Source organism: Carassius auratus, chromosome 45, assembly GCF_003368295.1.
Source record: "Carassius auratus strain Wakin chromosome 45, ASM336829v1, whole genome shotgun sequence".
Lineage (NCBI taxonomy): Eukaryota > Metazoa > Chordata > Actinopteri > Cypriniformes > Cyprinidae > Carassius > Carassius auratus.
In genome coordinates this window covers 9795088-9816711 of record NC_039287.1, presented here as the reverse complement: position 1 = coordinate 9816711, position 21624 = coordinate 9795088, and the positions used below count along the sequence as shown (strand labels likewise).

The following is a 21624-nucleotide window of genomic DNA, read 5'->3' as shown; positions in this document are numbered from 1 at the left end:
TTTATATATATATATATATATATATATATATATATATACATACATGTGTGTGTGTGTGTGTGTGTGTGTGTGTACTGTTTTTAACTGCTATGTTTAATACGTTTTACAACTTCATAACAATAAACATATAAAAAATAATAAAGAACAAAAATAATAAAATATGTTAATTATAAAACACCAAAATGACTAATAGAGTTGCCTAAATTAATAGGGCATAATTTAAATAAAAAAAATAAAAAAATCAAAAAATTATTTATTTCTTTCTTTCTTTCTTTCTTTCTTTCTCTGACCTGGGGCAATCCAAAATCCACATAGGATAAAGACACTTTTGTAGCCAAACAACTTGTTGTTATTGGAGTTTAACTTTATGTTTGATAATAGTAAATTAAACATTAATGAATTGAGCAACAAAGAATTTGTGCCTATAATGTTTTTTTTTTTTTTTTTTTTTTTAAGTAATCCGTATTCGTGGAATGTGCGTTATTTTAAATAACCAGACTGAATATAAATGTCGAAAAAGATCTATATCAGCTCAATGACGTGAATTGTGTAAAAGCAACCTGGGTTTTTGAAAGTGTTTCGTCTCTAGTGAGAAATGCACATTATTTGCGCCGCCTGGTGGTCACGAATGGAGTCGCGACTATAGACGTCACATGATCATCGAGTCACATGACTTTTCTTTTGGCGAAAATGACAGCAGCCGCTACAGCATCTATTGTGTATTCATTTACTGTTTTTATTGTTTTTTTCAATGTTTATGTCGATAGCCAGGATACTGATGCACAGGTGAGACAGTTCGCCATGTCAAATGAATTCAGTCAATGTAACAGATAACGTTACTATAGTCATTTTCGAAATGACTGTAATGAAATAATAATACATGCTACGGTAGATAAGTTACATTGTTTTCATCTGTCTTCACTGTTGGAAAGTAAAGTAAAATGATGCATGTTGTTTTATAATATTTTAAAAGCTTTCACCTTTTTGTTTTGCTAGTTATGTAAAATGTGTCAAGGGACTGTACGGCAAGATAGTCCTGTCTGGGATTTTTGCCAAACAAAAGGCCATATTAGAGGACGCTGCTGTTTTGGAAATGAAACCAGCGATGTAGATGCCATTATAGGGTACGAAAATTTTTCTAATATTCCTCATTTTATTAAATTATGATTATATATAATCTAACTGTACGGCTGTTTTAGGTTGGACTTGGCGAACTGCTCCATCAGTCGTGTAGAGCACCTGTACAATTCATCCACAGCTTTCATCATGTATGTACGAGAGCAGGTCTGTCATGATAATCTGCATGTGTCATTGTAGCACTTAAATTGAATATCTAACTGTTGTCATTCTTTATTTCCACAGCGATCTCTCCAACAACCCGATCTCCAATCTGAGCGATTTCATATTTCAGGGTTTCAGCAATCTTAGCCAACTGTAAGTTTTGCATGAGCACTGTACAGTATATTATGTGTATAATATTTAAGTCAGGGATTTTCAACTTGGGTCTGGGGACCAGGGGGGCTGCAAGGTAGTGCTAGGGGGTCCATGGAAATAAAAATAGTGAAAAACTGTCAAATAGATTATAAAATCATAACAATTAATACAAGTATAACAATAATTATAATAAGCTATTAATAATGTATTAAAATAAAAACATTAAAATAAACAAATAAACTATAGAAATAAATAATAGATCTAACAGTCCGGTGTAGTGGGGGAAATATTATGTAACTGATAAAAAAACAAACAAAAAAAAATGTTTATGCATATTTATGGTTGGGTAGACTATAAATTGGGTCCTTATACATGAAAACAGGGGCGTCGCTAGGCCCTTTTTAGGGGGGCTTCAGCCTTATGCCCAGCCCCCCTAAAAATTATTTGATTAATTAATTAGTGATCGCTTCAGTCCCCTTTAAAAACTCATTTGAGACGGTGTCAAGCTGCATCAAGTTCCGGCTCCTCTCCTTATCTGAGTCTGCATGGATTCAGCGCGTTTTTCAATCCACAGGGGCGCCGAGCAGAGCGAACATCAGAGTACAAGGTGCGCGTGCGTGTGTGCGTGTGGTGTGTGTGTTCTCGCATCCAATACCAGTACGTCTTCGCTGCGTTCACCTTCAGCCTTTATCACAGTGTGACAGATGTTTTTTCTTCCAACAAAAATGAAGCGATTAACACCCATGAAAACATACTTTAGAAAACGATCATGATTTATTTTAATTTACTTTTTGAAATTGAAAACATATTATTGTGTATTTCGGCATTACATTATGCAGCCATGCAAAATAAATTATTAACGACACACATCATTGTCTGAAAGTACTAAATGGCACAGAGACAGAAACATCATGTGGAGTTATTTTGTTTTCTATTATTTAACATAATTTTGTATTAAGTAATAATTAATCATTAGTGTATCATGATACATATATTAGAGTAAGAGTAAAGGGATCTGTGTTTTTTTTAATTTTTTTTAATTAATTTTAAGTAATTGATTTATAGAAGTGGCAAATTGATGATGATGTTATTTTTAATAAATATAAATAAATATAGAACAGATTAAACATATTGCCAACAGACAATTACATTAATACATGTTTTGTCTATATTCTTAATGAATATTAGCTGGTTAGTTAAATGATTTGAAATGAAATAAATGTTTTGATGTATAACCAACCGTATTGTTGATTATAAAGGCTAAAAAGCTAAAAATTAATAATAATAATAATAAAAATAAAATATAATAATTTATATTTCATTGTAGATGGATATACAACATTTTTTTTTGTTGTGCGGGAGTAGGTCTGCAAATGAGCAACAGTCAGGTGAGAATAGAACAGCCTCACACACACACACACAATACCACTGTGTTCCCAAGATTCATTGCAGTCATTGAACCCATATGTTGTTTTAATTTTCTGCCAATTTCCACGTACATTTCATAAGAAAAAGCAGTGGTATCATCAAAGGATAAACATGAATGTCCTAATACTGAATCAGGAAGCCTTTATTGTAAAAAAAATAAATAAAAAATAAATAAAAAAAATCTACATTCCCAATTCAAAATTTTCCAGTGACTGGTCACATGTGAAAAACTGTATTAGTTTTTTTTTACAGTGTTAAATATGGCTCAGTCAGTACTCCTACTCCCATATATGAAATACAGGGAATACAATGGAATAGTGGATTGCAATAAGGTTAGTAGTATACAACCCTACCCTAATAGTAAAATAATATTTTTTAATCATCCCCTTATTGGGGGCTGAGACCCCTAAAATCCAAATCTTAGAATCGCCCCTGCATGAAAATATAAAGGTATCTTTTACGTTGTCGGACGGGGGTCTCTTTGACAAGGATATTCATCCATGGGGTCCATAAAAGATCTAAAAGATTGAAAATCCCTGATTTAAACTAACACAGTTAGCTAACACAAGTTAACTTGACAAATCTTTACTTAGTTTACTACCCTTAAAACTGGAGTGTCCAGGGGGCAATGCATCATGGGAGAAGGTTGAAGTGAAAAACAATGCCAGAATCTGCGAAGGACAGAAGAATATTTGCAATCAGACTGCGCAGATGTGTAAGTAACCAAAAGACCTTGGATCTCAGTCTACAAAATGTATGTATTTCAATGCATTTCTTGATTATGGTTTGTGTCTTCAGCCTGGGATTGCCCTGAAAACTCATTCTGCAGCCCATACGGACCAGGGTTCTTTGAGTGTAGTTGTTTACATGATTTCTATGGATACAAGTGCATGAGACAGGTGAGACCCCCTCAAATCATTCCAAACAGACTGGCCTTTTCTCCTTTATTACACACGTTTATTGTTCTTTAACAATTGCAGGGGGAGTTTCCTGTATTTAAGGTGCTTGGGATACTAACCGGATCGACAGTTGTGGGTTCATCTTTACTCTGGTTCACACAAAGACGAAAGGCCAAGAACATTTGACTTCTAAAGAAAACTGACTGTTGGACTGACAGTGGAGCCACAAAGTGCATCAAGCTTATTGAAAATGTTGCAGTGCACCAACCATCTTCATACACTGGACGATTAACCATCTGCTGAACATTGGGATTTCTTTTTTTTAACCTGCCCAAAGCAGATTTGCATGACAATTTTTTAATGGATAATTTTGCAGTTTGTGTGCGCTTCACTTTCTTTTGAACCTAATTGCCCTTAAATGTTTTTACTTATACATTTTACAAAAGCTTTCATGAATACTGACACATTTTCACAGCCTTGACAAGGCTGGTTTGTAAAGAGAAAACTGACCATAGACTGACCTCGCTGACTGTGTTTGGAGGTCAGATGTTTTAACTCTGAACATGTGAAAGTGAAACACTGAGATATTTTAGCAATGATTATTAAGGGCAAATATTTTGTGTTGTTATATTTTAAAGATGAAGTGTTTTCTGAAGAATTATAGGTTAAAAAGAGGGGGAATGGATGTCATAGGACCTATTATTTGTGAAAAATGTAGATTGTTACTGTCACTTGCTGTTTACAGATATCATATTTCATAACTGACAACTGTATGTTTTTCTTCTTGGCAGTGTAAGTGTAAAAGAGAATTTGTTTGATCTGCTAATATGAGATATATAGACGGACACACTATCAGTAGAATACTGACATAAATTACATTGTGAGTTTTTGCCAAGAATGTAGTATTGTGGTATGAAATTAAGCATGTACCTTGGCAACTAAAATAAAGATGTCACAATATCACAAAGAAATAGCCAACAAAAAACTAGTTTTTCTTTGTAATCTTACCCATTTATTTTTCTGTAGCATTTCCAAGGTTTTGATATATATAAACAAAACCCCTTATGCAACATAGTTAGCTTCTGCATGGTCTTACACACATTTGCACCATGTTCTGTTTTCCTTTTTCATATCTATGAAAGGACTTCGGCAAGAGCAACTATCCAAAAAGGATGATTGTTCTTATGTTTATGTTAATGCACTGAGCACCATGATGAGCCGAAACTGAAAGCATGAAATGCTTTACAGACAATTTCGTGGATCTTGTGTACGACAATTCTAAATACTAATTTGAGAATTTTCTGATTAGAAAATCTCATTAGATGGAGTTGAAACAGATACCACCAGTAAGGATGTAAACAGTGGCTTTGTTCCTTTTCATAGATACGTATAAGCCCCATGTGCACAGACTCTTTTTATGTGCGGATGCAGAGGGAAGCAGAACCGTGTTTGTCTGTTCTTCACTGATCTACGTTCTTTACTCGCAGTACCACAGGCACAGAGGTGCAGGGGATCATGCCCAAGTCAGTGATCACAAGGTCCACAAAGTCCGGTGGCGTCACATCATACACCAAGTTCAGAAGCCCCAGGGATTTAACAGTCTGCCAGTTCTCTAGGTGGGTCTTCCCATTTCTGGTCACAATCAGATCATCAGGGTCATCTGTATATAAAAAAAAAAAAAAATTATTTGTGTGTGTGTGTAAATACCTATATGTGTCACTTACGAAATAAAATAATAGTCAATTCACCATTCAAGCTAAACATCACAGAGTTACCTAATTCATTGGATACAAAAGAGTCCGTCTGCACTCGTTCACAGAACTTGTAGGTCTCACAGCAGACCAGCACTGGTACATTGTAGGCCTTTGCTACCAGGGCAATCTGGGAAGTTCCCACACGTGACATCACGTATCCATTGGCAAGAAGTGCATGGGCACCAAGAAATACCTTGGATACCTGGAAATAAAGAGAGCAAAGTCCAAGTTCTGATTCAGCATGTTTTTAATGACAACATAAAGGCCAGTTAACTTTAGTGCAATCATATCACGGTTCAAAAGTTTATTATTATTTTTTATTAGTACTTTTATTCAACATGTATGCATTAAATTGATCAAAAGTGACAGTAAAGACAATTATCATATATTTCTATTTTAAAAATGCAGTTTTTTTTAACATTCTGTTCGTCAAAAATAAAAAAAATCAAGTGACAAAAAACAACAACACATTTATAAATATATTAAAACAGTTATTTAAAATTGCTATATTTTTCTACAATATTTCTGTATCTGTGTGTTTTTTTTTTTAAAATCAAATAAATAGCCTTGGTGAGCATAAGGGACTTTTACAAAATCACTCATGAGCTAAAAATGATGCTTGCAAAAAGCTTTACTGAAAGGAATGACTCACTTCAGGCAGAATGTAGGACAAGGCAGATATGAGGACGTAAGTACATCGGATGCCTTTCTTCACCAGACGCCTCAGCGCCTCTCTGCCCTCCAGCCTGGGCCGACTGTCCACAACTATGACTCTGAACTTCCTCTGCTTTTCAAAGGCTTCGCACAGAATGTGGTTGACAAGTGAAGAGCTTTAAAATAAGACAAAGGCATTTCTGAATAAGATAATCCAGATTATTACAGGATTACGTCAATTCACCGAAAGATCTTACCAGCCATAAACAAGAATAACATCTCCATCACTTATCTTCTCGATAGCGTACTTAGAAATGGCTTGAGAAGCCAAAATGATCTTCTCGTTTATGTAACTATCAATACATTCCTGAAGTCTCCTTTTCGCCTGTTGAGAAAACATTTCTTTTAGAAATTCAAAGGGATCCTATTGTATATAAATGTCTCTAAACTCTAAAGTGACTGTGATTACTCATACCTCTTCTTCTTTGCACTGATTGGGTATATTTGAAATCTCTTTCTTGATGTACTTGATGGCATTGCCCATGCTGGCTGAAAGCGGCCGACACTGGCTGAGAAAACTGCAGGTGTGAAGAGCATTTGCGGCGTTTGTTAAACATCTGTTTCCATGTAGGATCAGGGTTCAAATCAAATATGTCTATATCAGTATTCACAAGGAAGAAGGTGAACCTGATGTAAGGCGACAGCTTGTTCACAAGGTCCCTTGACAACTCCTCATTTGGAGGAGTGCTATAGTCTTGAATAACCTTCAAAAATGATTTAAATGTTGATTAAATCGATAAATGACGAACTTCTGAGCATGTCATAGGCTTATTGTGCATTACCTGTTTAAAGGCATGTAGTAGGGCCACAGATCGAGCGTTGGATCCTGCTATAATGCCCTGAGAGTACTGCAGGCCCAACCGAACAATGGATGGGTGAATAGCTGTGACAGGGATGCTACAAAATAAACCATACCAAATAATAAATCAACCAACTATATCATTCAGGTTAAACAAGCTTAACTGCTAATGTCACTCCTGACTAACTGAGACTTGTCAAAAGATTAAGAGAAAGGGAGAAAAAAAATATAACTAAGGCAAAATTATAACTAATGTAGAAGATACAATGTTTACAGTACCTGATTTGCTGGGTGGGAGGGTTTTTTCGGCTGTACTGGTGTAGATGTGAGAACAGGCTGACCTTGTAACCATAATCAGACCTCAAAGGAACCTAAGAGAAGTGCAGAACAACAGCATTCAACGTGAATTTTTGTTTTTTCCCTCAATGACAAATGCTCTAAAAGGTCACATCCTCCCTCCTCAGGTCAAGAGCTGAGGCTGCAACAGAACATACATGACAAATGTGCACAAATGAAGAAGAGCTCCACGGTGGACTTTAATAGCTTTATTCTAGTGTTATAGATCTACACCTAACAACATAAAATAATAAATAAAGAATAAAAAAATAAAAAAAACACTCAAAAGTTCACCCACACAGGACATCTAGCTCATCACATGTGCACAATGAAAAGACAAAAATCACTATGAAATCACCTCCAGCAGACATTAAAGCCAAGAAGAGTCAATAACTATCACCAAGAATAAAAAAAAACACATCACAAATAGAAAATATTCAACAATACACTGCACACAAAGGTGTGGAGCCAGACCTTGACTCCAGCTATATTTAAACTGCATCCCTGCCCTGACTTCTGTAAGACATTGGAAGGACCTGGGTTAAAAACGCTGCAAATTGGATCTCAGACATCACCTGGGTGAATCCATCATCTGCCAATGGGCCACAATCAGACAAGGGGGCAAAGCATGACAATATTGATTTTGTCTCACCTGCTGTCTCTCAAGCTTTTTGGCCAGCTTCTTCAATGCAGCAGGGTCGTCCACCTGAACGTGCTCTGGTAACCTTTTCACTACTGAAAAAAATGGCAAACCTGCTCAGTCACAGATTCTCCCTAAATGCAGACACTGTAAATGGATTTTTATAAAATATTTGAATTAGGGGGAAAAAATATTTAAAAGCATAGGAATGGCTGAAAAAAATTGGGCCAGTGTGTGAATGCCCAAACTTCCCACCCTGGAATAACCTTTTATGAAGCAGTGAATTACCTGGCTGAAGCTCACTGGGGGTAGCTTTAGGTTTGCTGGAGGTGGACTGCTGCCCCACTTCTTTCTTGCCCGGTTTTGATGCCCGTTCTGAGTCTTGCCTTGCCCGACGATCTGCTCGCAGCTCTGCTTTGCTCTTTGCAGGCTTCTCTGCAGCCACAGGAGATTCAGATGCAGATGCATTTACAGGCACAGGAGCTGCTAATGAGATCAAAGTGCACCCAAAAAAAGAGACTTTAAACTTACAGTTGTGTTTACTCGGCAGGTTTGCTTCCATTAAAATGAACTCCGGTGTGGTCGCTTTGTAAGTGTGGTTAGTTTAGTTAGTTTAGTTAAGTGTGAACCCTGCCATCTGAACCTTGGTGCACACCAGACAAAGCAAGCTTGACCCACTTACACATTTTTCCAAGCAGGTGTCACCGTATCCTTGTGTCTTTTGTTTTGTATCTTTAGTTTAGGCTTTAAGCAAACCAGAATGAAATGGATGACTTTTTTTTTTGGTCTGGACCAAATACTACATATTAACATCTCTCTACCCTAAAAATAAGAACAGATAACTCTGAAAGTCTTACTATTAATCCGATCTGAAAGAAATATTATATAAAATAAATAAATGTTTGTATATCCAATCTAAAATGTAACCATAATTACATTAGTTTTAATCAACTTTGGATGCAGAAATTATTCTGAGGCGGTACCTTTATGTGCTGGGCTCTGTGTGGCAGGCTTTGAAGGAGCTGGTACAGATGCTTTCTCTTTCTCCTTCTCTGGAGGACCCCTATCATCTTTTTTATTCTTTTTATGCTGTTTCTTCTCTTTCCTAAGACGCTGCTTTTCTTCTTTGGTCAATTCCTTACCTTCACCCTATAGATAAAATTAAAAGAAGGGAATCACAGTTTGCATGATTTAAAATAATCCGGTGTCACTGTAAATGTCTCTTAAAAGCTAGTCTGCATTTTGGGCAACTAGGCACCGTGCATGTCTGTTGAGAATGTGGCTATAATTCCCAAAATGCTGTCCAGGTAAGGCAGCTCACTAGGGATTGAGACAGCCGTTATGACCGTCATATTTTATAAATAACAAACAAAAACACATTTTATACATTAAAATACAATTAATTAAACTATGGATATTGAAGTTATAGAAAATAGAGACTTGACCTACCTTAGCTCGAATAATTTCTTGCTTCTTTTCATCTTCCTCTGTGACACACGTAAACATATATTTTTAAAACATATTCGAAGTTAAAACTGCTCTTTATTTGCATGAACACTAGTGGTAGGAAATACTAATTTACTGAGAAGTCCGTATACATTTGAATGAATGTCTCTGGTGACAGAAATTCTCGACACTGTCTTTGCTTCGACAAAGTTATTTCATCATGTTGGCTCATTCGATCTTTACCAAACTAAAGAATGTTCCACAGAGACTGACTTCGTCTTGCAGACACATCCAGTAACACATGCAAACAATATGGAACATCGCAACCGTGTCTATGTAGCATGAGTCTGATTTCAATACAAGGTCAAAATGACAAAAACCGCATGATGTAATTTCCACTGTGCATGTGTCATCATGGCAGAGTGAAGCAACAGCAACACGAGCTCTCCATTAACGACTATAAACGACTGCTTACGTACATGTTTAATTAACAGCTCGGGTTTACAAAGCTTCAGTCTGTATATTTTACCTGTAGCGTGGTTGATGCTGTCAACCTGTCTCCCAACCGAATCCGCCATGTTTCATTCCTTCGTGACTTCGCGCTGGCAAACTGATGTGAAAAGCAGTCGTGATGAATTACGCCGCCATCTAGCGATTGAAATGTGTGAGCTGACTTTTCTTTTTATTATGTAGCATTTATGAACGTATGTATCTATTTTATTTGTACTAGTGGAAATAGTCTACGCTGCTTGCATAACAATAAAATAACAAGTAATGTTACAGTACTTGTTAACATGGTTTTAGATGGTGTAACACCGTTCCCAAACAAACACCAAGGATGATAAACTTCCGGTCAACCTCTTTTATGGAATAGATCGGAGGAAACACATTCGCTTGCAACAACAACACGTTCTCGTCGTTTCGAAGAAAAAAGGGTAAAAAACAAAAACATTTGTTGTCAGAAGTGGGATTCGAACCCACGCCTCCAGAGGAGACTGCGACCTGAACGCAGCGCCTTAGACCGCTCGGCCATCCTGACATATTACATGTGATTACGTCATCACGTTATATAGTAATAACAGTGTTATAACTGTGTTTTCATACATTTAACCTTTTTGATGACATTTTATGAGTTAAAATTATGCTGTTTTTGACCTATGATTAAGTTATGCATTTAAGGATGCTATATTAGATTATTTTTAAGTATTTAAGTTATCAATAACTTAAGAAATTAATTGAAACAAGCGTCCTAATGAAACAGTCACTAACAACACTATTTCAATGCATCAAACACTAAACACGACTAACCGTGAGGATCACCGGCTTAACCAACGGCAAAATAGCTAAGTTTGGTTCTCTATTAAGAGTTTTAAACTCATATGTCGCTATGTAACTTACTTCTGTACATTTTAACTTAACAGTTAACGTTACCTGTAACTAGCATCGACATGTTGTCAACCTGTCTCCCGTCCGAGTCCGTTATATTTCATTTCCAAGCAACTTTTCGCTGGTTAAAAGTCTGAAATGATTTGGGATCAACAATGCTCAAATGTATCACCTTCAGTGTTGCCAACTTCTTTCAATGGAAAGTAGCTAAACCCTGCCTGAAAAGTCGCTAAATGTCGCTAGATGACGTCATATGGTAATTACCATATTCATGACGTAGGTGCGTCATATTATCTCGCCCTTTCTGTGCTCATGTACTGCATTTTAATGCTGCAAAAATTCTCAATAAAACGTTTTTTATTATTATATTTTAATGTTTCTGTTGTCAGACAACGGAATTAATATTATAATGACTGAAACGCGGTCCATTAAGACTACATACCAGCTCTCAAAGATGTTAATCTGTGCACTAAAATCCTATTCACGACTATGAAATAACATACACATAAGATTAAGACAATGGTTGAACTGTGATTTCGACTGTACTTGTATGTAAAATAGAGTTTGAAGCAACAGAATATCTTTTTTTAACTGAAAGTGCTGCTCCTCTCTGCTCGCTGAACAGGGCAGATAGAGATGCGTGTGCGCGCGCTGCCTGTGGGGGGGGGGAGAGAGAGAGAGAGAGAGAGAGAGAGAGAGAGAGAGAGCGCTTGTGCTCGTTCGGCAGTACTGGAGAGTCTCAGAGAATAAATAAGGTCTGTCAAAAAAAAGTCGCTAGATTTGTCGCTAGTCGCTTTTTTGGAAAAAAGTCGCTATGGGGGTTTGAAAAGTCGCTAAATCTAGCGACAAATCCGCTAAGTTGGCAACACTGATCACCTTTTCACACAAACGTGTGTGTTATGACATTTATATAATATATTTAAGACCGTTGTAAGCATATTTTAATGTATATTTTATCACCTCATCTGAAGGAACAGTCCGCGACATTTCAAAATAAGAGTCCATGTGTATTTCAGGCTTGTTTATAGAGGTCGGGATCGTTGCGTCACGTCGCAATGCATTGTGGGAAGTCGTGGCCTAATGGTTAGAGGGTTGGACTCCCAATCGAAGGGTTGTGGGTTCTAGTCTCGGGCCGGACGGAATTGTGGGTGGGGGTAGTGCATGAACAGCTCTCTCTCCACCTTCAATACCATGACTTAGGTGCCCTTGAGCAAGGCATCGAACCCCCAACTGCTCCCCGGGCGCCGCAGCATAAATGGCTGCCCACTGCTCCGGGTGTGTGCTCACAGTGTGTGTGTGTGTTCACTGCTCTGTGTGTGTGCATTTCGGATGGGTTAAATGCAGAGCACAAATTCTGAGTATGGGTCACCATACTTGGCTGAATGTCACTTCACTCACTCACTCAACGGTTGCCTTTCACTCAAACTTTTACAGGGTTGAAGACGATACATCTTCGTTTCAAAGCGCTCTAGAGCCCTCTGCTGGTCAAAGGAATGTAAATATAATGCTAAAAAGCAACAGCTAGAAACAAATGTTTGGAAATCACGGTCACGTTAAATTTTTCAGGGTTAGTCTCAAATTCTTGTATTATTAGATTTGTATACTAATATAATATTTATGCTTCTCTCTCAGGTAAATTCCGAGTGGGGGTTCGATCATAGACAGTTCGATCTTAAGCTGGCTAAAAGGCTATAATTTCATAAAAAAAAGAGCGCTGCACGTTTCTGTGTCACAAGGTGGCGCTTTAGACTGCTTTAATGTGATTCTCAATCAATGGATAGCGAAATTTTATGACAAGCTGTTGCTCGTCAACTCGAGTTTATGACACTGTCTAAGTTATGACATTTATATAATATATTTAAGACCGTTGTAAGCATATTTTAATGTATATTTTATCACCTCATCTGAAGGAACAGTCCGCGACATTTCAAAAATAAGAGTCCATGTGTATTTCAGGCTTGTTTATAGAGGTCGGGATCGTTGCGTCACGTCGCAATGCATTGTGGGAATCGCGGTACAGAAGTAGATGTACTGTATAGTAGGCATTAGGTAACGTTGGTCATTTGGTCATTAATTTTGATTATTTTTGGAAAATGGTTCAGTATTGCTGTATTGTGACCTGCTGTAATCGGTTTCATGATCGACAGGGCAAACGCCTCGTGAATCATATTAGTTTTCAACATTTTCCTACTTGGAAAAAAACACAAGGTGTCTGAAATCACCAAGAGGCGTCAGATGGCTTGGGTCACCACTGTACGGAGGGAAACCATCACCTTCGATAATATTATAATACATAGTTATGGTGAGACATGTTGTGTATGGTCTCTCTCTCTCTCTCTCTCACATACACACACACAAACTCAGACACAAACACATTACGTTTTCTCTAGTTTTTGGCCAGTAAGGGAGTCAGTTTAGTGTCTGTATTTTTTGTTTAAACATTTTCTTTTGACCCAATCCTGAACTTAATTTGCTTTTTGATATTTTTGTGCTGACTGTATTTAACAAATTTGAACAACTTGTTTAAAAAAAAAATAAAAAACTGGAACGAACTTCAAAATAGGAAGTTAAGCGTCTTGTTTTGGTGAATGGTGGGTTTTGTCTGAGGTGAATGTTCGTCAATATTATACCGGATTACAGAACTACCGGAGGAAAACAGTGGATTTTTGCAAGTATGATAGGTGAGTAATTACTCCTGAAGTGTAACAAACCCGCATAGACAAGCTTCATAGCTCGCAGAATCTGATAAGTGTGTGTGTGTGTGTGTCACCACTGATGCTTGGTTAATGTTAACATTTCCTTAGTGAAAAAGATTGTTTTCTCCACGTTTAATTTGCAGATCCATTTATGATCTGCAGGTGAGCCTCCAGTGACTTTTTGAAAAGTGAAAGTGACATTTTTAAATTGATCGGAGGTGTAAGCGCTCACTCCACAGACCCGGTAGGATAAATTATCAGGGAAACTGAGGCTTGGTAAACTTTCATGTGTTCATAGGGATCGATTCCGCCTACAACCTCTTTTTTTTTTTAAGTAGCGTTGTTTGGCTTCATTATTAAGTTTGTCCGTATAGGTATAGGCAACTTTTTTGTCACGTTCTATAACTTTTTCTGGATACTGGCTATTATCTTATTACAAACCTGCTTTGCGATACCTCTAAAATGGCCGCCGTTACCCACAATGCACCATTCCATGACGTCTACGCCCGAGCTCTATAATTAAAAATCAAAAGTATTTTTTTTTTTTTTTTTTTTACGGAGCCCCGCACATGACATGCAGGAAAAAAATATCAGGCTAAACAGTGTGCATGATTTTTTTTTATTTGTTTCCTCAATGTACTAAAACGTGCACACGATTACTATTGCATTCACTCGATTTATAAATTGTGCGCACGATTTAACTTACTAGTAAATAGAGGGAATCGTGTGCACGTTTTAGTACATTGAGGGAACGAATTAATAAATCGTGCGCACAATTTATTTTTTCTTGCATGTCACGTGCAGGGCTCCATATTTTTTAACAATACATTTTATTTAATTTTAAATCCATTTAATTCATTGGAAACTACTGTAGTGTTTGGCTGTGATGTTTCCCCACAAGACGAGTCAAAGAACATTATTTGATACATATTCAATATATAGATTTTACCCTTTCACTGATAGACACTCCATGAGAAAAGCGAGGAGAACTCTCATTTGAATGCCGTAACATATACAGCTCACCCCTAAACCATCTCGATTGGACTGTGGAGGCCAGGTCATCTGGCGCAGCACCCCATCACTCTCCTTCTTGGTCAAATAGCCCTTGATGCCTTCGCTGTGACTCTAGAATTTCCATAGTCATGTAAATAAAGGAAACTCATTGAATGAGAACGCATGTCCAAACTTTTGGTCTGTACTGTATATAAAAAATAAATAAGTCAAACATGGGTCGTATTTTGTGTGAAGTATATCATTTAATATTAGTTTTCACTCTAACTTTTGTCTTATGGATTTTTATGTTATTATTTTTTAAATCCACAGCTTTCCAAAATAATAATACATTACAGCAGTCAACAGGAGAAAGAAAGAGGTCCAGTTTATAGACACTCTAGGAACACATAGCCTAGTGCATAACTATCTGTAAAGATAGGAAGGGCAATGAAGCAAATGCAAGTGAATGTAGTTTTAATGAGTAGATAAACAAATTAACAGAAGATAACCAGCAGGAACAGGATGGAGAGAGATGAAGTCACACGTGGCCAGGAAGTAACGGTGAGATGAGACCGCAGGAGAGCGTGATGCAGGAACTGAGATGAGTGATCCGGTGGAGAGGTGAGTGGATGGGGCTCCAGAAGAGCTGTGATCCAACGTAGTGAAGACAGTCAGAAACAGGGACGAGAAACCAGGCATGTAACAGGGAGCTTCAAACAACAATCTGTCAAACAAACCGAAAGACAGGGCAATAAATAGGGAGCAGATAATAAGTGGCAGCTGAGGCTGATGAACAGAGACGCCCGTTTGAAAGGATCAGTGCAGACGAGAGACACAACAAAAACTCCACGCACATAGTGATCAACAGAGACGACGGTTTTACCAACCATGACAATATCTTAACACAAATTTATTATTAATACTTAATATTTTAATACTTTTTTCTTATAAAAATGATTCTTAATACTCAATACAAATAACTGAAACAAATGATAAACATAAATAATGCTGCTTCAAGGGATGGAAAGGCCACTCATGTCAGTCTGCTGGACACAAAGCTGACTGGAGACAGAAAACAACACAGTGGTCCTGACAGGGGAGTCGTTTTTGGTTGTTTCCCATGTCTTACAGAACCTGAAACATAAATCAGTGTTATTAATCAAAATACCTTACATTTAGAGCAAACTTGACTTTTAAATGTTTAAAATGATTGTATGAAGAAGAAGAAGAAGAGAAGAAAAACATTTAGCAAATCTTAGACTCTTAGTACCATAAACCAGTCATGAAGCAGCATCTCCTCCAGAATAAGTCTCTGCTGTGGATCATGCTGCAGGCAAGAGCAAATCATCTGGCAGCACTCTGTTCAAAAAGATGAGTGGGGTGTCTGATTGTTAACTTGACACTGTTTTATATGTAGATTGTATATTTTATGATTAGAGCTCAAATTGTCAGTCTTCGTTCTATGATGAAGATCTCACCTTTTGACAGGTCAGGGTTGGACTGAACGTTCTTACTGATCATGTGCAGGTCTTTGTCTTCTGGAAAATACCCGCACACCATCACAAACAGCAGGATCCCCAATGACCAAACTGTCGCCGGCTTTGCATGGTACCTGCCGTCGACATCAAACTCCGGTGGACAGAAAATTTCTGTGCCTAGAAAGAAGAGATTTTATATTTAATGCATTTATACAGCAGGATGTGTTTCAGTGAGCTAAACACGCTGCTAGCAAACATACCATTGAAGGCCACGTAGGCAGAATCCTTCATGAGCGTGCCGCACCCGAAGTCGATCAACTTGACCTCCAACGTGTCGGGGTTCACTATGAGGTTCTCCAGTTTTATATCTCGATGGAAGACTCCACGCTCGCAGCAAATCTTAGAGGCATGAATGACCTGAGACATAACATTTCGTGCCATCTCTTCATTGAGCCTTCGTTGGAGCTTCACAAAACTAAACATGCTCATGCTTGGCACGGGCCGCTCAAAGACCATGACATAGTGGTCCGGGTCATCCTGCCAGTCCAGCAGCTTAATTATCTGTGGAACACGGGGGCCCTTATTAGCCATGAGTGTCAGGCCGATCTCCATGGGAAGGTGTTTGGGATGACCAGGCTAAAAGGACAAAGTTACATTAACATGAATTTAAGATTTCAGAAATGGAAACAGTAACTGAGAAGCAATGATATACAGAGTGCAGGCTACTCACAACTCTTATATATGGCATATTTGGAGTCTTTTCAGCAATTTTCACAGCCACCTGAGCAACAAGGCAAAGAATTAACAATAAGCATTTGCACAGAGGTCATTCCATCATAAATCGGAGTAAAAATAAATAAATAAACCTTAAGGCCATCCTTGCAGCGAGTCCCTGCATGTACGTGGCTGTTGCTTCCTTCACCCAGCTTGGAGCCAAATTCATATCGCCAGAAAATGTGGTCTATTAGAAGATAAACAAATGTAGGTAGAATGAAATACATTTTTTAGCATTTTATCATTTATAATAACATTTTCTACTTCACAAACATGTATTATCCTTACTGTTCTCCGGCTCCTCCGCTTCATCATCTTCAGAGGAGCTAGCTGGAGTGTGGACGTCCTGAGGTTGGAGGACGCCCTCCTCAGCAGCAGGGAGGACTTCAGAGACTGGAGCTTCTCCATGATCATGAATCTCTACAATTTGTTGTAGAGAAATCTGGTCTACAGAGGGGAATACCAATAGTATGAATCCAGTCTGATATGAATACACTATTGCTTACTCAAATTAGTCAAATCTTTATTTACGGCACTTTTGAAAAATTGTGAATGTGATAATTGTTTTATAAATTATGGCAGTAAACTTACCCTTGACCAGTTCTGCTTTGTCATCTTCAGCAGAATTTACTGGAGCATCGATGTCCTGATGTTGGAGGACGCCCTGCTCCAGCTGATCCTCAGCAGCAGGGAGGACTTCAGAGACTGGAGCTTCTCCATGATCATGAATCTCTACAATTTGCTGTAGAGAAGACTGGTCTACAGAGGGGAATACCAATAGTATGAATCCAGTCTGATATGAATACACTATTGCTTACTCAAATTAGTCACATTTTTATTTATGGCACTTTTGAAAATTGTGAATGTGATAATTGTTTTATAGGTTATGGCAGTAAACTTACCCTTGACCAGTTCTGCTTGTCATCTTCAGCAGAATTTACTGGAGCATCGACGTCCTGATGTTGGAGGACGTCCTGCTCCAGCTGATCCTCAGCGATGAGGACTTCAGAGACTGGAGCTTCATGAAGATCACAGATGTCTATAATGTGCTGTAGAGATGACTGATCTAAAGAAGGGAATACCAGTAATATTTATAGAATATTGTATAATCAGATTACAGCAGTTTTTCAAGGGGTCTTTTGAAAGAAATAAACATCTCCAAACAATGTAAATTGATTGGTTTCTAAATAAAAGTGTGTACTGATTGGTTTGTTAATGTACTGTGTGTACTGATTGGTTTGGTTTGGCAGTAAATTTACCCTTGACCAGCGCTTCCACTATGTCCTCTTCAGTCAAACCAACTGGAGTGTGGATGTCCTGAGGTTGAGGGACGTCCTGAGATTGAGGGAACACCCTGAGGTTGAGGGACGTCCTGAGATTGAGGGACACCCTGAGGTTGAGGGACGTCCTGAGATTGAGGGACACCCTGAGGTTGAGGGACGCCCGGAGATTGAGGGACACCCTGAGGTTTAGGAACATCCTGCTCCAGGTGTTTCTCTAAAGCTGGGAGGACCTCAGAAGCATGAGCTTCTTGATGATCATGGATCTCTACAACAGGGATGTGTTGTAGAGAAGTCTGATCTAAAGAGGAAACATTAATAACATAAGTTAAAAATTATGAAGAATTAAAAGTATTGAACAATTCAATTTCTGTAGACAATGTAAACCTATTTATTTTTTGGTTATGACACCTAATAAATTTGTCTCTATAATTTATATACAATTTTATTTCAGTTTCAGTTTAAGTTATTTTAGTAACTTACATCAAGTTAACTAAGTGAAAATAAGAGATGTTGCTCTGGTAACATTGTTTTAAATATTTGTTTTAATTAATTTCAGTGACATTTATTTTATTTGAAGTAACAAAAATGACTTTTCTGGTTTTGGTTGTCTGTAATAGTCTAAAAAAAATAAAATGTAATTTCACTTGTGATCTTTAAGCTCTCACTCTAAATGTTTGGGATGATAATCTTTTTTTTCTTTTTCTGGTCCAGTTATTTTTCTTTTGTAGGTTTTTGCTTATAAAATCTGTACACAAGAACAACCAAAAGTTTCCCTAGTGAAAGAAATACAAACCTCTATCATCATATGTGATTTTACCATCGGTAAGTCCCCGATACGACCCCGCCTCACTTCGGTACACTTTCTCAGACTTAGCCAGGTCGTATTTTCCAGTTCTTAGGCGAAAGAGATTAAGAAAAGCTCTACAAAACCTCTTCTTAATTCTCTCTCGTCTCCCTGCCTCCCTTTCCCTATCAACGATCTCATCAGCACCACCAGGCCGTCTCATCAAGAGGGTGAGGATGCCCGTGGTTTTCCGCCGTGATGGTCGTGTATTGAGCAGCACACAGGTTTGGGGTGCGTCTACACGCTCCACTTTGCAGGCTTTCTTCATCGTGAAAACAGTCCCATGATAACACAGTTTTTTTCCACTCTGAAAAACCGATTACTCCGAAACTTCAACCAACAAAATGTGCAAGTGAGTTCAAGCCTTTAAGATAAGCGACAACGTTCTAATTGTTTGTGTGACGTCACAGGGGCTCCATACGCGGATGAAACGATAGGAATGCGTGACCTGTTCCTTTTGAATAAAAACATATCCATAACATAAACAACGTATGCGTGGCCATTAAGTTACAATTATATAAAATAAATAAATGAATACATACAATTATATGTGGAAAAATATGTAGCTAAAATGTAAACAATATTGTTTCTAAACTATTACTCGGATGTTTGTATATGTAAACATATATTGTTGCTGATTCAGCTGTTTATTTAAAACATTAATACATTAACACAATAATAAAATTAAAAAAGTTTGAGTTGTGATCTTATCACTTTATTTACACATCAATTCCACCTCGGGATATTGGGGAAAATACCTAATGAGTTAAAAACACTGAATACATACACATTAGGCTTTATACATTTGAATAAAGTTAACTAAAAAATCAACACTTGTTGTCTTGAGCTTAAAAAATGTCTAGCTAATATGGGATGTGTTTTTGGATTAATATATATATATTATATATATATATATATATATATATATATATATATATATATATATATATATATATAGTGTGTGTGTGTGTGTGTGCATGTGTGTACACCCCACACAAAAATTTTGTGAAATGGGTGAGTTGGGATTTACAGTGTCATTGTCTTCCTCAAAATCAAATCCACAACAGTTGCTGTTTTGGACAGTTTTCACTTATAAGCTTGAATCTGTGCTGGAGTGGTGTGGATTATACTTATCAGACTCTCATTCTGACTGGACCAATTCACTGTAGTAGTTTGTAATATTTTAGTAAAATTTTTGTTTATTTTTTGTTTTGATACTGTGTCCGTTGTCATTGCAACGAAGAACCAATTGAGAAACACTGTCCTACAAAATTAATTCATGTTTCTAGTTTAAGAATAGTTAATGAAACAAAGGTAGGTGTCCACCTGCTTCTCCTGTAGTCTATCCAATGAACCACACAGATCATTCCAGACTCTGGGTATAATTCATAAACAGTCGGAGATGGAGTGACCTTGCTTTTGCTCTTCTTCTCCAATCTCAGATCCTCTGGCAGTCTCATCTCTTCTCTGTTCGTTACAAAGCAGTGATGCTTGAGAGCACCTGTCCTGTAAAAACACTGCTTGTCCGTCTGCTCAGCTCACCCCTAAACCATCTCGATTGGACTGTGGAGGCCAGGTCATCTGGCGCAGCACCCCATCACTCTCCTTCTTGGTCAAATAGCCCTTGATGCCTTCGCTGTGACTCTAGAATTTCCATAGTCATGTAAATAAAGAAAACTCATTGAATGAGAACGCATGTCCAAACTTTTGGGCTGTAGGCTACTGTATATAAAAAATAAATAAGTCAAACATGGGTCGTATTTTGTGTGAAGTATATCATTTAATATTAGTTTTCACTCTAACTTTTGTCTTATGGATTTTTATGTTATTATTTTTAAATTCACAGCTTTCCAAAATAATAATACATTCCAGCAGTCAGCAGGAGAAAGAAAGAGGTCCAGTTTATAGACACTCTAGGAACACATAGCCTAGTGCATAACTATCTGTAAAGATAGGAAGGGCAATGAAGCAAATGCAAGTGAATGTAGTTTTAATGAGTAGATAAACAAATTAACAGAAGATAACCAGCAGGAACAGGATGGAGAGAGATGAAGTCACACGTGGCCAGGAAGTAACGGTGAGATGAGACCGCAGGAGAGCGTGATGCAGGAACTGAGATGAGTGATCCGGTGGAGAGGTGAGTGGATGGGGCTCCAGAAGAGCTGTGATCCAACGTAGTGAAGACAGCCAGAAACAGGGACGAGAAACCAGGCATGTAACAGGGAGCTTCAAACAACAATCTGTCAAACAAACCGAAAGACAGGGCAATAAATAGGGAGCAGATAATGAGTGGCAGCTGAAGCTGATGAACAGAGACGCCCGTTTGAAAGGATCAGTGCAGACGAGAGACACAACAAAAACTCCACGCAATAGTGATCAACAGAGACGACGGTTTTACCAACCATGACAATATCTTAAGACAAATGTATTATTTATACTTAATATTTTAATACTTTTTTCTCATAAAAATGATTCTTAATACTCAATACAAATAACTAAAACAAATGATAATATAAATAATGCTGCTTCAAGGGATGGAAAGGCCACTCATGTCAGTCTGCTGGACACAAAGCTGACTGGAGACAGAAAACAACACAGTGGTCCTGACAGGGGAGTCGTTTTTGGTTGTTTCCCATGTCTTACAGAACCTGAAACATAAATCAGTGTTATTAATCAAATACCTTACATTTAGAGCAAACTTGACTTTTAAATGTTTAAAA

At 37.6% G+C, this 21624-nt stretch overlaps 3 protein-coding genes, 1 long non-coding RNA gene and 1 other non-coding gene across 10 annotated transcripts; 2 read left to right on the top strand and 3 right to left on the bottom strand.

Annotated features, from left to right (window-relative positions):
* The first annotated feature begins 642 nt into the window (after window positions 1-642).
* Window positions 643-4732, top strand: LOC113063213 (all-trans retinoic acid-induced differentiation factor-like). The gene is made up of 7 exons (XM_026233445.1): window positions 643-786; window positions 997-1124; window positions 1200-1268; window positions 1363-1434; window positions 3456-3577; window positions 3661-3761; window positions 3843-4732. Exons 1-7 carry the CDS (start codon window positions 670-672, stop codon window positions 3945-3947), a joined length of 714 nt encoding a protein of 237 aa, XP_026089230.1. The 5' UTR covers window positions 643-669; the 3' UTR covers window positions 3948-4732.
* Window positions 4733-4931: 199 nt separating this feature from the next.
* On the bottom strand, window positions 4932-11028 carry LOC113063212 (translation initiation factor eIF-2B subunit delta-like). 5 transcript variants are annotated; one of them, XM_026233441.1, is made up of 14 exons: window positions 10882-11012; window positions 9980-10060; window positions 9454-9491; window positions 8988-9153; window positions 8293-8490; window positions 8017-8099; window positions 7308-7399; window positions 7012-7126; window positions 6857-6933; window positions 6645-6747; window positions 6427-6554; window positions 6168-6345; window positions 5537-5717; window positions 4932-5421 (listed from the first exon to the last, which is right to left on the bottom strand). In XM_026233441.1, the coding sequence occupies exons 2-14, from the start codon at window positions 10026-10028 to the stop codon at window positions 5222-5224; spliced, it is 1608 nt and encodes a 535-aa protein (XP_026089226.1). In that variant the 5' UTR covers window positions 10029-10060; window positions 10882-11012; the 3' UTR covers window positions 4932-5221. The 5 variants fall into 5 exon arrangements, with proteins under 5 accessions (XP_026089226.1, XP_026089229.1, XP_026089228.1 ...); XM_026233444.1 differs by lacking the exon at window positions 9980-10060 and having other exon boundaries at window positions 10882-11028; XM_026233443.1 differs by lacking the exon at window positions 10882-11012 and having other exon boundaries at window positions 8017-8096; window positions 9980-10438.
* On the bottom strand, window positions 10407-10489 carry trnal-cag (transfer RNA leucine (anticodon CAG)). The gene has a single exon. It is a non-coding gene; the product is annotated as a tRNA-Leu (tRNA).
* Window positions 11029-14896: 3868 nt separating the features above from the next.
* Window positions 14897-17981, top strand: LOC113063211 (uncharacterized). The gene is made up of 3 exons (XR_003278646.1): window positions 14897-15146; window positions 17399-17557; window positions 17709-17981. It is a non-coding gene; the product is annotated as an uncharacterized LOC113063211 (long non-coding RNA).
* On the bottom strand, window positions 15532-17224 carry LOC113063210 (serine/threonine-protein kinase pim-2). Of its 2 annotated transcripts, none has more exons than XM_026233436.1 (6): window positions 16870-16964; window positions 16734-16784; window positions 16264-16639; window positions 16004-16180; window positions 15796-15884; window positions 15532-15659 (listed from the first exon to the last, which is right to left on the bottom strand). In XM_026233436.1, exons 2-6 carry the CDS (start codon window positions 16749-16751, stop codon window positions 15651-15653), a joined length of 669 nt encoding a protein of 222 aa, XP_026089221.1. In that variant the 5' UTR covers window positions 16752-16784; window positions 16870-16964; the 3' UTR covers window positions 15532-15650. The 2 variants fall into 2 exon arrangements, with proteins under 2 accessions (XP_026089221.1, XP_026089222.1); XM_026233437.1 differs by lacking the exon at window positions 15532-15659 and adding an exon at window positions 17066-17224 and having other exon boundaries at window positions 15725-15884.
* Window positions 17982-21624: the final 3643 nt, after the last annotated feature.